Below are 13,051 nucleotides of genomic sequence, written 5' to 3'. Positions count from 1 at the left end.
GACTTTAAATTACAAAAATGTAAGTTTTCCTTAAGTATACGACTAAAAACATTAAAATGATATGTATCAATTCGATGGTTGATTTGAAAGTTTTTAAAACCATATGGAAGATAAAAATCAAAATAATTCAACTGTGAAAACAATACTATTCATTTTTTAAAAGAATGTGTTCGATAGAAAAAATAAGGTTTTTATGTCATAATTTATTTAATGTCCAATCCGATCAATCCATTATGTATTAATTATAGTTTTGTTCCATTATTTTTAATAAAAATTGATCCGATCCGTCGGAAAAAAATTATATAATAACAACACAAAATATTTTATATATACATGCGCAGGTCTTATCCTAGTCAAATATTGTAACACAAAATTTGGGGGTCTTCAGAAACAAAAAAAAAAATTAAGACAGAACTATTTACACTTGCAGGCAAAGCCGTGAGAAATCTACATTATCTTAAAAATATATGTTATAATGGGATCATCAAGCATCAACATCTTTCAGAAACTAAAAAGACAACTATGAAATGTTTCTTGTTTAATGGAATGTTCTAAAAGTCAATAATCTAGAAGCTCTATGGGTGGTATTTCCACTATTTTCTGCATTTATGGGATCTTCTTCCCCCACCATCTATTGGAGAAACCCACAAATCCCAAACAAACATACATTTCAGAGATGTGAGACTTGTACATATACCCATTGTTTTGTTTTATTTTTTTGTCAACTCATATACAGTATTTATATAGACATAATATTTCATCAAGTTGACTTTGTGAGGATCCTCTTTTTCAGTGAATAATTGGTGCATTGCGCCAAAAGAACACACTTAACAACACTATATTCTTCGTTTATGGGATGATTGGGATCTTTCTCCCTCCCACCATCTATTGGAGAAACCCACAATCCGAGCGAACATTTAACACATAATCCTTCTATTCATTTGACTTAGAGAGGATCCTTTTTCTGAGTGAATCTAAGTGGCACTACTTTAGGCCAAAAGAACACTAATTAACACAACAGTGAATTTCTCTCACAAAGTTAGTTCAATGCTGGTTTCGTCTATGTTTCTTATTGTTCTTAACCTTTGGAGCTGGTGGTGGCTTTGGACGATACGTAGACTCTCTGGTGGAAGCAGTTCTTATACAAATCCCAAAACTCATCTCTGCAAAAGTTCAACATCATTTCTTTTTTTTTCAGAACTGTAAAATAGTAGTGAAGTTTGATGATGATGAAAGGAACTTGTTGAAGGGTGGTGAACCAAACCTGACTTGAGGGGGCAATGTGAATAATGAAAATCCCCTGACATCTGTGGAAATTTCTAGCCCAATCATAGCTAAACGTGAAAGCCCTAATGCATAGCAATGTCGATTAGCTTTTTGATTCTACTTGGTGTGCTGCTGCCAATATTAACCCGTTTTTTAAACCAGAGATAGCTACGCCAATAATGAATTCAACTTAACATAAAAATTGAGACTGGGAGATCTACAACAAGAAGAATTTGACTTGAAAGCAATACTATGATGTTAGTTTTTCAGAACTAATGCAAAAGAAGTAAAATAAAGAAACAAGAGCTGGGGTCAGACTGACGTGCAAATATTAAGTTCAGCATTGCATATGCCTATGACATATTGATATCTTATCATCATTTCCCAAACTCTTATTATGAAAAAAGAGGAATAAATAACCTGAATATATATGCATTAAGCTTTGTGCTACAAGCATATAACAAAAAAGATGGGTACATAATGGGATCAGACTGACGTGCAAATATGTTGTTCAGCATTGCATATGCATATATGCCTATGACATATTGATATATCTTATCATCACTTCCCATACTCTTATTATCATGAAATAAACGAAGGGATGAACAACATGAATGTGCATTAACTACTAATGTTATCTACAACGGGATCATCAGACTGACGTGCAAATACATTTTAATCTGCAGAGCATTAGCCTTAGAGATTACGTATTGTTGTCATCATATCCCAAAAGTTCACACAAAGCAGTAAACATTCATACACAAGAGATCTCAGTTTCAGTCAAACAACAACAAAAACCAGAACACAAACTCACAACGGTACCTCAGAAGTTCCAAAGATCTCAAAGCAGAGGAGCTAGCAACGAGAACATATGGGTTTCCAGGATCAACCTTCCCTCACAAAGAGTCTCTCTCTCTCCATGGAGACCCAAAACACATCTTTATATGCTATCCCAAGTTGCTTACATTTGGATCCAAGTTTTGAGATAAAGCAACTATACTATACATTTATCTGCAATCACCAATACAATAAGAACTTATATTAACAGTGTTCATAACGTGTATAGAGACAGAGCTATGATAAGAACAAAAAGGACAAACCTTTAATGGGATCAAGCTCTAAAGCAGAGACCTTGACACCAATGGCGGAGTCAAACTGCATTAAGAAGAAGCTGATGGAGGTTGTTGTTCATCGCCGTTACTCTCGCTATAGTGGTCGTTTCTTTCAACTTCTTACTCTTCTTCTTCGAATCTTTTCTCGGATCCCAGTGATGGGTTCCGAATCTTTTAGGGCGGAGGGTTTAACCGCTGTGGTTGACATGTTTTTTCCCAGTGTGAAGACAATGTTTGAAGAGAAGCGGCGTTACAAAGAGACACAAGTCTAGGTTTAGCGATGTCTTGTTTTTTTTCTGAACCGGTTGCTTTATGGTTAATTTTAAAACCAATTTATTAAACCGTTCAAATCAGATAACCGGCAACAAACCAAATTAGTTAAATTTACTTGACGGAACCAGTTTTATTTACAAACTTATTCTGTTACACACACAATGAATGTGAAGAGAGTTAGTTAAGCTACTGATGGAGATGGAATCATTCCTCCTATCTTCCTCGCATAAACAAAGACACCACCAGCATCAATAACCGGTTGGGCATCACCGATGGCATTCAGTTTATACTTCCAGTAAACCACCACTATCTCTCAGCTCAATCTCACCGTGTCTCCTGTCTTATATTCATCACAGACTTAACCTTTGACTGGAGTGGAAACACCTCTCCTGTAGCCATCGAGTTACTGAACTAAATCTTAAGTCTGGGAAACAGCGGCTTTAGCTGTGGTTGCTCCTAGCATACAGGACGTGTTCACGTGACAATCCGCAACCGCAACCAAAGTTTTCATCGGGTATTAGATCGAGTATTTTGATATGATCTCTCCTGGATCAACCAACCGGGGTTTTTGGGAGTTTGGTAGATATGAGAGAGGGTTACAGCCTATCTCCTCAGGTTCTTTCTGGTTGGACGGGAATATGCAGGCTTTGTCTGCTGGAATGATCTGGTTGGTGTCCATGTTGTCTTTCAGGATGTAGCAGAAACCGTTGCAGGTGGATTTAGATAGGGTTTCCAGAGGGGGATTCTTTGAAGGTGGCAGTGGCGCACAGGATGATGAAGGATAAGCCATGCGAAGAGAGGGAAATAGAAGAGGAGATGAAGTGGAAGCTTTGATTTTGGGGGAAGGGTGAAAAAGGTTTGCTTGATGAAGAAGGTGGGGCAACGTACGAAGAGAACACACTATTGTTGTATATTTTGGCTCTGTGATCGAACTTGTCTGTCTAAGTGAGTAACAGAGATATGACAAATGTTCTAACCCCTTGTATATACGGATATGCCCCTTGGGGAATTCTAAACGTAGCGTTTTGGAGACACAAGGGTAGGTCGAGGTGACTAACCGATAGTCATAATATATACTTGCTTGCTATGGGGTAGCGACAACAGTAATTTGTTAGCATCCAAATAAAGTAGAGAACATATAAAGTGAAATAGAAGACTAAACCGAAAAGCATAACATATATCCATAAAAGCATAGACTAGGTTCACAAATTCTTGAAACATACATGTTCTTATTGTTCTTTTTTTATTGGAAACAAAAGCAGAAAATTACTTACCCTTGAAGATCAACTCTCATCGACATATGCATTTACCCCTGCATAACAAAATAGAGAAAGAGCCTCAGAGAAAGAACAGAGAGTAACCAAACAATATTCCATTGGATCTTAATGGAAGTTAACAGGAAAAAGACTAACTAAAGACAGGATGATTGCATCTAGAAGAGAGGGACAAAACTTGAAACAACTAATAAGTGATGTCCAAAGTCTAGAACCAGAGTCAATATCATCCTCACACAAATTCAACTAACTTGGCTCCTAACCAGAATCTTTGTATCATCTCATGCTTCCAAAAAAAAAAAAAAAAGAACTACACTTTATTATCATCTCAACAATAAAAAGGAGGAAAGAACCATACTTTAGACCATGATTAACCCCAGTCTTAGTTTAAATAAACGTTTCTTAAATACCAATAAAAGAAATTATCGTTTAAAAAATAATACACAAGAATGAAAATCTCAAATTAACATTTGCCAAAATATATCGCGGCTAAGATACGGAGAGACCGGGGTTAATCATGCGCTTATATCATCTCAAGCTTCCAAAACCATTCTACAACTCAAAATCCCGTACCAAAGAAAACTAACAATCCCATCTCATAAGACCATTTTCACCACACAGAACATGATCAAGAGTGTGGTCGTATCATCCATCATACCTGAGTTGGAGAAATCAAATCAAGCAGCAGCAGCAGAAGGAATCATCCCAGCTTTCCTAGCATAAGCAAAGATCCCACCAGCGTCAATCACGGGCCCAGCGTCACCAATGGGCTTCAGCTTATACTCTTTCCCGGTCGTATGATTAATCAAAACACTATCCCCTTCCCTCAGCTCCACCGTCGCCACATCCCCCGTCTTACACTCATCGCAAACCCTAACCTCCGAATCCAGCGGATAAACCTCCCCCGTCGCCACCGAGTTCCTGAAAAATATCCTCGCGTACGACTGCGCCACCACCGCCTTCGCCCCCGCCGCTCCCAGACACACCGGCGCGTGCTCCCGAGACGACCCGCACCCGAAATTCTCCCCGCCGATGATGATCGAGTACTTCGTCTTCATCTCCCCTGGCTGCACGAATCGGTCCTTGTACGAGGCCGGGAGCCCGATCAGCGCGTAGGAGCCGAGCTTCTCGTACTCGTCGGGGTTCGACGGGACGAGGGTGAGGAACTCCGCCGGGATGATCTGGTCCGTGTCGATGTTGTCGCCGACGACGTAGCAGAGGCCGTGGAAGGTCTTTCTCTCCTGCGGCTCGGCGGCGGAGCGTGCGATGAAGGAGGAGGAGCGAGTCGAGAGGGGTTTGAGATTGAAGGAGGAATTGAATCTGAGAAAGGGGGATCGGAAGGGAGGAGAGGTGTTGGGAGAAGCTAGGGTTTGGGAGAATGTAGGGTTTAGGGATTGCAGAGAAGAAGCCGCCATGGTTTGGTGTGGAGGAAAGACGAGACGAGACGAGAGCTCAAAATGTTCAATAATGAGAAACGACTACAAGTGGAGGAGTTCTCTTTATTTATCGATATGCCCCCGCTCGATCTAATACTACCCCCACATGATTTAAAAGCTGAACCGGATCAACAACTAAACCGGATTACGGTTCAATATGAATATATGGTTCACTCGAGTTTAATCTAATTCAAAAAATTTATTTGTGTATTAATTTTAATTTATAAATTTAAAATAATTAAAACAAATATGATATCTATCTACCCAAACTATTATTTGTGATGTGAAGTTATTTTTCGCATTCGAACTCTTACATTAAAAGTTAAAGTGACTAATTTTGTTTATACTTTAATGAATAATTTATAAATTAGCAAAAATAAAAATGATTTTTTTTAATATTAGATAAGTGACTAAAATTATCCAAAATCACAAATATTTACTTTAGAATTAAAGGACAATTCCTATATATATTTTGTTGTTATCTGAAAATATAATAAAAATGTTAAAAATTAAGAAAAAACAGAAAACACATAACTAAATATTAATCGAGTAAAATTTTTTATTCTTAATTTTAATATAATTGGAAATAAAATATTTAGTGACTGATAAGATTTATTTACTAATAATCAATATAGTGTACAAAGAAATTTTCAAAAATTTATAATACATAAAAAAATTTCAAATGAAAAAATCAAATAATTATTTATCATTATAGTTATTTAATTTTTTATTATTATTATTTTTAATTAGAAATAGATGTATTAATAAGTAATTACAAAGTGTTTATGTCGGTTTAATTTCAAAAGGTAGATAACCATGTCTAAGACGCTAATTCCTACTCTATGTAGTTTGTAATCATTTCGATGGTTTTTTTTTTTTTTTGAACACAATCATTTGATTTCGATGGTTAACATTTTTTTTTCACCCTTTTGTTTAGGCAGTTAGTGGGGTCACTTTTTGAGCTATGGAATATAAATGGACACATCTCAGAAAGAGAGAGTGAAAATTTGCAAGAGAAGATCATCCGAATCTGATAAGGATAGATTTAAGCCTAGATTTAACACAAAAAGAAAGGTGGAAACTCACTTGTGCGATGCAGCCTGCTAAAAGTGGCATAAGGCATATGGTTTTCATACGAAATACTCCTTGGTCTCATCGCTTGCAATACACAATCGGTTATCAACGGAGATCCGTGTACTCAATTGGAGCACGGAAACAGTGTAAGAGGAGGTTATTGGTAGATGGAATGTTTATTTGTAAATTTTTGTTTATTGTTATCATACATATCGCCAGTGTTATTGTCGTTAATGGCTTAGACATGAATCTAGCTTTGAATATAGTTAGACGAAATCTTCTTGAGAACATGCACAAGATATGAATAAATTGTAGCTATGTTGGGCAACGAAATCCATCGGGAAGTGTTCCTCCACAGGCGTTGATGGCCAAGTTAAGGTGAATGGGAGTGTTGGTGGTGATGCCGAGAATGCTGAGCTTAAGCGCGGTACAGAAGCAAAGTGCAATATCAAGATCGATTAGACCTAAGAGAATAGAGCAACAAGGTCTCATAGCTGGTGCGCCAAGATTCAAGTTGATGAGGTTGAGAATATTTGCGCATGTTGAAAGTTTGAGTTGGTCTCTTGGACAAGTATTTTCTGCCACAACCAGGGGAATGAGGTTGAGGAAGAGAAGATTGATTACAAGGAATATAGCAAGTATGGTTGAGGTTTTTGCAGCCATATATATATAGCTGATCACGATTTTATATTTTGATCTTTCTATATGATATATGTTTGTTACTTTCAGCTATGGAGCAATATAGATGTGAAGGAAGGTTTATTTATAGCTTGTTTGATTATTGGAGATCGCTGGCCTAGTGTCTAACTAGGGCTAATGAATATATAGTTGGAGAAAGTTTAGTACTATTACAATTAGGTACGCAGGATTGTGTATTTTTAGATACTAGTTTGGCTCTGCCGATTACTTTAATACTAGGAAGCCTATGTATATGAAAGGCCCTAACCTAGAAAATGAAATATTACCTATACATAATCAATATAAGTATTAGTGTACATATGTATATATATAATAATCGTTCCAGAATACCCTTAGAATGCATGCAGGGCAATTTGAGAAATCAAATCTAATTAGGTTGGTCTGTTATTTTCGACATGGTTTCCTTGTTTGGTTCGGGACAAGAGTCTACTTCAAAATAGCAATGTTTGTTTTCTTTCTTTTTAATACCTGCATTGATAGCAAAGACTCGTACTCAATTAAATTGGTTTTCATAGTAAAGACTAGTATGCTTTTATATAATCTTATTACCACGTATAGGTTCATCTTCGGATTTTGACCTAACAATTTGGCACTCTATTGTTGACATGAAGAAATAAATGACAATGAGTATTGTCATGAAGATCCACAGGAACCCATCCACGGCTTATCATTCTCAGCAAATCATTTCCATGTCAATCCATCCACGCAACTTATCCATTCGACCATTGAAGACAATGATTTTGAAAGTTGTTATTTCTCTCTTTACTCAAGAAACATGCATGCTGTTTTATTTATTATTTTTTTTTGTCCAAATCTAGATTAGTTTAAATATTTGTTGTAACAAAAAATTATCTGTCAAGAAAATCATTTTCTTTTTCTCTTTCTTAAATATCTAAATCTCCATCATTGAGCAATGGCAAGCCGGAGATGGTAAATATTAAGAAAAAGTAGTAAAGAATAAAAATAAAAATAAACTTAAAATTATTAAAACTATGTCATTTTAATTATTTAATTTAGTTACAATTAAAAAAAATATTATGTAACTATCAAAGTTTTTTATTAAACAAAAATATTGTAGAGATAAAATTTGTATAGGTGTTGAATTGATAGGTTGAAGAAAGAAAAGACTACGAATTGTAAAAATGTGTAAATTAAGATGTTGAATTCATTCAGAACCATTGTACATAGTCCAACAAAAAAAATGTATTTAGACAAAACTGGTGTGTCTCTCTCTCTCACGCACTAGAGGTTCACGTTCTGCAACATCCCAACCACGTACGGCTCAAATTCCCTTTCGCTTTTAGACACAAACAGTGTTATAAAAATAATTAGACAAATAATCAAAAAGTCTCCTCTCTTTTTTGTCTCTCTCTCATTCGTCAAAACATATTCACATTTTGACTTTTTTTTTCCCCGGTGCTCAGATCCGATTTCTCGCCGCGAGTGCACCGTTGATTCAATCGGCTTCCCTGGAATATGAAGCGGATGATCGTAGGTACTGTATGTTTTTTCATTGCATCGAAATTGGCTTTGTACTCTGATCGAAAATGACATGATCTGAGATTCCTATTTCATCATCGGTTTAGTCTCTTGAATCAACATTGATCTTTTGATTTAACACAAGAATTTTAAAAAATTCATTTTATTTAGAATGTATATAATCTTGCTGATGTGAAGAACAACAGATCAAAGAGAATGTAGTTTCTAATTGTATTTAAGGTAATGATTCCTAAAGTGAAACAAAACAGAACAAAAGGTCTGAAAGATGACAAAGGTGAAGGAAGACCTTTTTTTTTGTCTTTGAAGGTTCTGTTTCGGTGGGTCCTTTCATGTTTACCTTTAGATCATATGTTCTTCTCCTCTTTACAATGTTTGATTCTGAGTGAGAGCAAAGGAAACTGCGTTGACTCAACTCAATGATAGTTTTAGATTTGTTTCGGTTTGATTCCTGTGGAATGAGTTGTTTATTGTTTCAAGTGATGCAGTTGCTAGCTACGGTGGATTGGATAGAGACATTTGATTCGGTTTTAGTCTATAAAAAGGTTGAACAATGCTCGAGAATCAATCCAAAGAGCTTAGTGAGAACAGAGAGGACGAGATTACACGTCAGCTTTGGGCAAATGGGCTCTGCATGAAAACAACTGAAGTTGAAGCAAAGCTTGATGAAGGAAACATCCAAGAAGCTGAGTCCTCTTTGAGAGAAGGCTTATCACTCAACTCCGAGGTTTGTTTTGTTTGTAATCTTCCAAACTCTTACAAGAAAAGATTTGTTCTCTCTCATTTTTTTTTTTATGGTTACAGGAAGCAAGAGCTCTCCTTGGAAGACTAGAATACCAAAGAGGCAATCTAGAAGGCGCGCTTCGTCTCTTTGAAGGTATTGATCTTCAAGCAGCCATCCAGCGCCTACAGGCCTCCGCTCCTCCCCCTGAGAAGCCAGTCAATAAGAAAAACCGTCCTCGTGAACCACAACAGCAACCAGTTGTTCCACAGCATGCTGCTAGCTTAGTGCTTGAAGCTATCTACCTAAAAGCCAAGTCACTTCAAAAGCTTGGGAGAACAGCCGGTGAGTCCTCTTGATCTTGATAACATTTTGTAAATCTTTTTCCTTACTGTTTTTAAAAAAAATCTGCAGAGGCTGCAAGAGAATGCAAAAGCGTTCTTGATTCCGTCGAAAAAATCTTCCAGCAAGGGATATCTGATGCTCAAGTCGACACAAGACTCCAAGAAACCGTTAGCCACGCCGTGGAGTTACTTCCATCTCTATTTAAAGACTCTGGTGATTACCAAGAAGCTATATCTGCTTATAGACGTGCGCTTTCAAGCCAGTGGAACCTCGATAACGACTCTTGTGCAAGGATACAAAAAGACTTCGCAGTCTTTCTTCTACATTCCGGAGTAGAAGCGAGTCCACCGAGCTTAGCTTCTCAGGTGGAAGGCTCTTACACACCTAGAAACAACTTGGAAGAAGCCATTCTACTTCTGATGATTCTCATCAAGAAGTTCAACTCCGGGAAAGCGAAATGGGATCCGTCTGTGATCGAACACCTCACCTTTGCCTTATCTCTATGTAGTCAGACCTCGGTGCTCGCCAAGCAGCTTGAAGAAGTGATGCCTGGTGTGTTCACCCGTGTTGAGCGTTGGAACAGTTTAGCACTTTGTTATAGCGCAGCTGGTCAAACCAGTGCGGCGGTTAATCTTCTTAGAAAGTCTCTGCATAAGCACGAACAGCCTGATGACCTCGTGGCGCTTTTGCTAGCTGCTAAGCTTTGCAGCGAGGAGCCTTCTTTAGCTGCAGAAGGCGCGGGGTACGCGGAGAGGGGTGTAAAGAATGCTCAAGGGATGGATGAGCATTTGAAGGGAGTTGGTTTGAGGATGTTAGGGCTTTGTTTAGGGAAGCAAGCCAAAGTCCCCACGTCGGATTTCGAAAGATCTAGGCTTCAGTCTGAGTCACTGAAGGCGTTAGATGGAGCTATAGCGTTTGAGCATAACAACCCTGACTTGATCTTTGAGTTAGGTGTTCAGTACGCTGAGCAACGGAACTTGAAAGCTGCGTCGCGTTATTCTAAAGAGTTCATAGATGCAACTGGAGGGTCGGTTTTGAAAGGGTGGAGGTTTCTGGCTCTTGTCTTGTCTGCTCAGCAACGGTTTTCGGAAGCTGAGGTTGTGACTGATGCTGCTTTGGATGAAACTGCAAAGTGGGATCAAGGACCTTTGTTGAGACTTAAGGCAAAGTTGAAGATCTCTCAGTCTAATCCAACAGAAGCTGTTGAGACTTACCGTTACCTTCTAGCGTTGGTTCAAGCTCAGAGGAAATCTTTTGGACCTCTCAGAACTATTTCTCAGGTTACAAAATCTCTGTTCTGTCCTATTCTGTTGATGATATCATCATAAACTTTATTCTAAATCCTTTTACACAACAGATGGAGGAAGACAAAGTGAATGAGTTTGAAGTGTGGCATGGCTTAGCTTATCTTTACTCAAGCCTTTCGCATTGGAACGATGTGGAAGTCTGTCTGAAGAAAGCCGGCGAGCTTAAACAATACTCTGCTTCAATGCTGCATACAGAAGGCAAGAACAAGAACCCACTTTGAACTAATCTCTTAAGATCCCTTTGTATTAATTTGCTCATTTTTGGTATGATCAGGTCGAATGTGGGAAGGAAGAAAGGAGTTTAAACCAGCATTAGCTGCTTTCTTGGACGGTTTATTACTAGACGAATCATCGGTACCTTGCAAAGTAGCGGTTGGAGCGTTATTGTGTGAAAGAGGGAAAGAATATCAACCAACACTTCCTGTGGCGAGAAGCTTGTTGTCTGATGCATTGAGGATCGATCCGACAAACCGAAAAGCTTGGTATTACTTAGGAATGGTTCATAAGCATGATGGACGTATAGCTGATGCTACTGATTGCTTCCAAGCTGCTTCCATGCTTGAAGAATCTGATCCTATTGAAAGCTTCTCAACCATTCTTTAAACCATTTTTTTCACAAAGATTTGTTATTGTTTCATTATTTACATGTAAAATGTTAACCTTTTAATTTCTTCAAACTAATATAGTTTTGAACCCCACATCCATAAACTAATCAAAGTCAAAAGAAATGCATACAACATAACAGAAGAGTTGAGTCTTGTCAACTAGTTATTGGGAATGTTAACACAAGAGTGAGTCTTCTCAATATGGTTTTAAACTCAAAATCCAAAAACTGAACTAAGTGAAAAGAAATGCAACACAACATAACACAAGAATGAGTTTTAAACTCAAGGACCCATAAATGGAACAAAATCAAAAGAAATGCAATACAACACAACACAAGAGTTGACTCTAGTTCTTGGGGATATTAACTCCAACAATCTTGGCCGGAGTTATGCGGAGGAGATTTCCAGGCTTACCAGGCAAAGCTCCTTTAATCATCACAACATTCAACTCCTTATCAACCTTAACAATCTTAAGCTTCCTAATCTTCGTCCTCGTCCCTCCCATCCTCCCAGGCATCTTCTTCCCTTTGTAAACCCTCCCGGGCGTCGTCCCGGCACCAATAGACCCCAAAGCACGATGACTCTTGGAACCATGAGTCATCTGCCCTCTCTTGAAGTTATGCCTCTTAATCCCTCCCTGGAACCCTTTCCCAATCGTCGTCCCCGCCACGTCAACAAGATCACCTTCCTTGAAAATCTCATCGAACACCAGCTTCTGGTTCGGCTCGAACCCTTCCACGCTCGTCAGCCTGAACTCCTGGAGATGCCGCAGCGGGATCACGCCGGCCTTCTCGAGATGGCCCGTCTCGGGCTTCGTCAGCTTCTTGTCGCGGACGCGGCGGTACCCGACCTGGACGGCGTCGTACCCGTCGGTGGCCAAGGTTTTGACCTGGGTCACGATGTTGCCTTCGCGGAACCCGACGACGGTTACGGGGACCACGGTTCCGTCTGGCTCGAAGAAAGACATCATCCCGAGCTTTGAGGCCATCACGCCGATTCCGGCTTCCATGGACATGGAGATTGTGAGGGCTCGTTTGGGTTTGGGAGAGGGTTTGGTGAGAAAGGAAGAGGCTTTCGATGGGTTGAGTAGTGAGGAGGATAAGGTTGGTTTGTTGAGTGAAGATGGGAAGGAAAGAGACGCCATTGTCATCGCCATTCGAGCTATACAGAGAAGAGGAGAGACGAGAGAGGATAAACACTCTTCTTATCTTCTTCTTCTTTCACTCCAACCTCGAAATTTATCTTTATACCCCTATATATAGTATTAATTACAATACACAGCTCTTTTGTTTCCCCTTTGCAATATTGGACCCTTAAATTTCATGTTTTTTGTTAATCAAGCTCTTGTTTCAAATACACGATTACTTTACCATTAAAATGTTTTCGTAATCGTTTCACTAATAATCAAAATTTTCATTTTATTCAACCGACACCTTAAATTA

The 13,051-nt window shown here is 38.5% G+C and overlaps 4 protein-coding genes, 1 long non-coding RNA gene and 1 pseudogene across 6 annotated transcripts; 1 reads left to right on the top strand and 5 right to left on the bottom strand.

Moving 5' to 3' along the window:
* Window positions 1-764: 764 nt before the first annotated feature.
* LOC106332977 lies at window positions 765-2,629 on the bottom strand. Of its 2 annotated transcripts, XR_001268249.1 has the most exons (4): window positions 2,367-2,629; window positions 2,089-2,277; window positions 1,265-1,398; window positions 765-1,163 (listed from the first exon to the last, which is right to left on the bottom strand). It is a non-coding gene; the product is annotated as an uncharacterized LOC106332977 (long non-coding RNA). The 2 variants fall into 2 exon arrangements; XR_001268248.1 differs by having other exon boundaries at window positions 1,265-2,277.
* Window positions 2,630-2,832: 203 nt separating this feature from the next.
* LOC106329943 lies at window positions 2,833-3,957 on the bottom strand (annotated as a pseudogene).
* On the bottom strand, window positions 3,791-5,421 carry LOC106328228 (3-isopropylmalate dehydratase small subunit 3). The gene is made up of 2 exons (XM_013766628.1): window positions 4,584-5,421; window positions 3,791-3,963 (listed from the first exon to the last, which is right to left on the bottom strand). The coding sequence occupies exon 1, from the start codon at window positions 5,338-5,340 to the stop codon at window positions 4,603-4,605; it is 738 nt and encodes a 245-aa protein (XP_013622082.1). The 5' UTR covers window positions 5,341-5,421; the 3' UTR covers window positions 3,791-3,963; window positions 4,584-4,602.
* Window positions 5,422-6,595: 1,174 nt separating this feature from the next.
* On the bottom strand, window positions 6,596-7,185 carry LOC106333458 (putative lipid-binding protein AIR1B). The gene has a single exon (XM_013771901.1). It carries the CDS (start codon window positions 7,096-7,098, stop codon window positions 6,751-6,753), a length of 348 nt encoding a protein of 115 aa, XP_013627355.1. The 5' UTR covers window positions 7,099-7,185; the 3' UTR covers window positions 6,596-6,750.
* A 1,275-nt stretch (window positions 7,186-8,460) lies between these two features.
* Window positions 8,461-11,836, top strand: LOC106335400. Its single transcript, XM_013773917.1, has 6 exons — window positions 8,461-8,629; window positions 9,120-9,358; window positions 9,436-9,697; window positions 9,767-10,977; window positions 11,055-11,202; window positions 11,279-11,836. The coding sequence occupies exons 2-6, from the start codon at window positions 9,185-9,187 to the stop codon at window positions 11,605-11,607; spliced, it is 2,124 nt and encodes a 707-aa protein (XP_013629371.1). The 5' UTR covers window positions 8,461-8,629; window positions 9,120-9,184; the 3' UTR covers window positions 11,608-11,836.
* Window positions 11,762-12,834, bottom strand: LOC106335401 (50S ribosomal protein L3-1, chloroplastic). Its single transcript, XM_013773918.1, has one exon. It carries the CDS (start codon window positions 12,763-12,765, stop codon window positions 11,956-11,958), a length of 810 nt encoding a protein of 269 aa, XP_013629372.1. The 5' UTR covers window positions 12,766-12,834; the 3' UTR covers window positions 11,762-11,955.
* Between the last annotated feature and the right edge of the window lie 217 nt (window positions 12,835-13,051).

The sequence above is a fragment of the Brassica oleracea genome, chromosome C3, assembly GCF_000695525.1.
Source record: "Brassica oleracea var. oleracea cultivar TO1000 chromosome C3, BOL, whole genome shotgun sequence".
In the NCBI taxonomy this organism is placed as follows: Eukaryota; Viridiplantae; Streptophyta; class Magnoliopsida; order Brassicales; family Brassicaceae; genus Brassica; species Brassica oleracea.
Note: the sequence above shows the minus strand (reverse complement) of the source record. Positions and strands in the feature narration are given on the sequence as shown.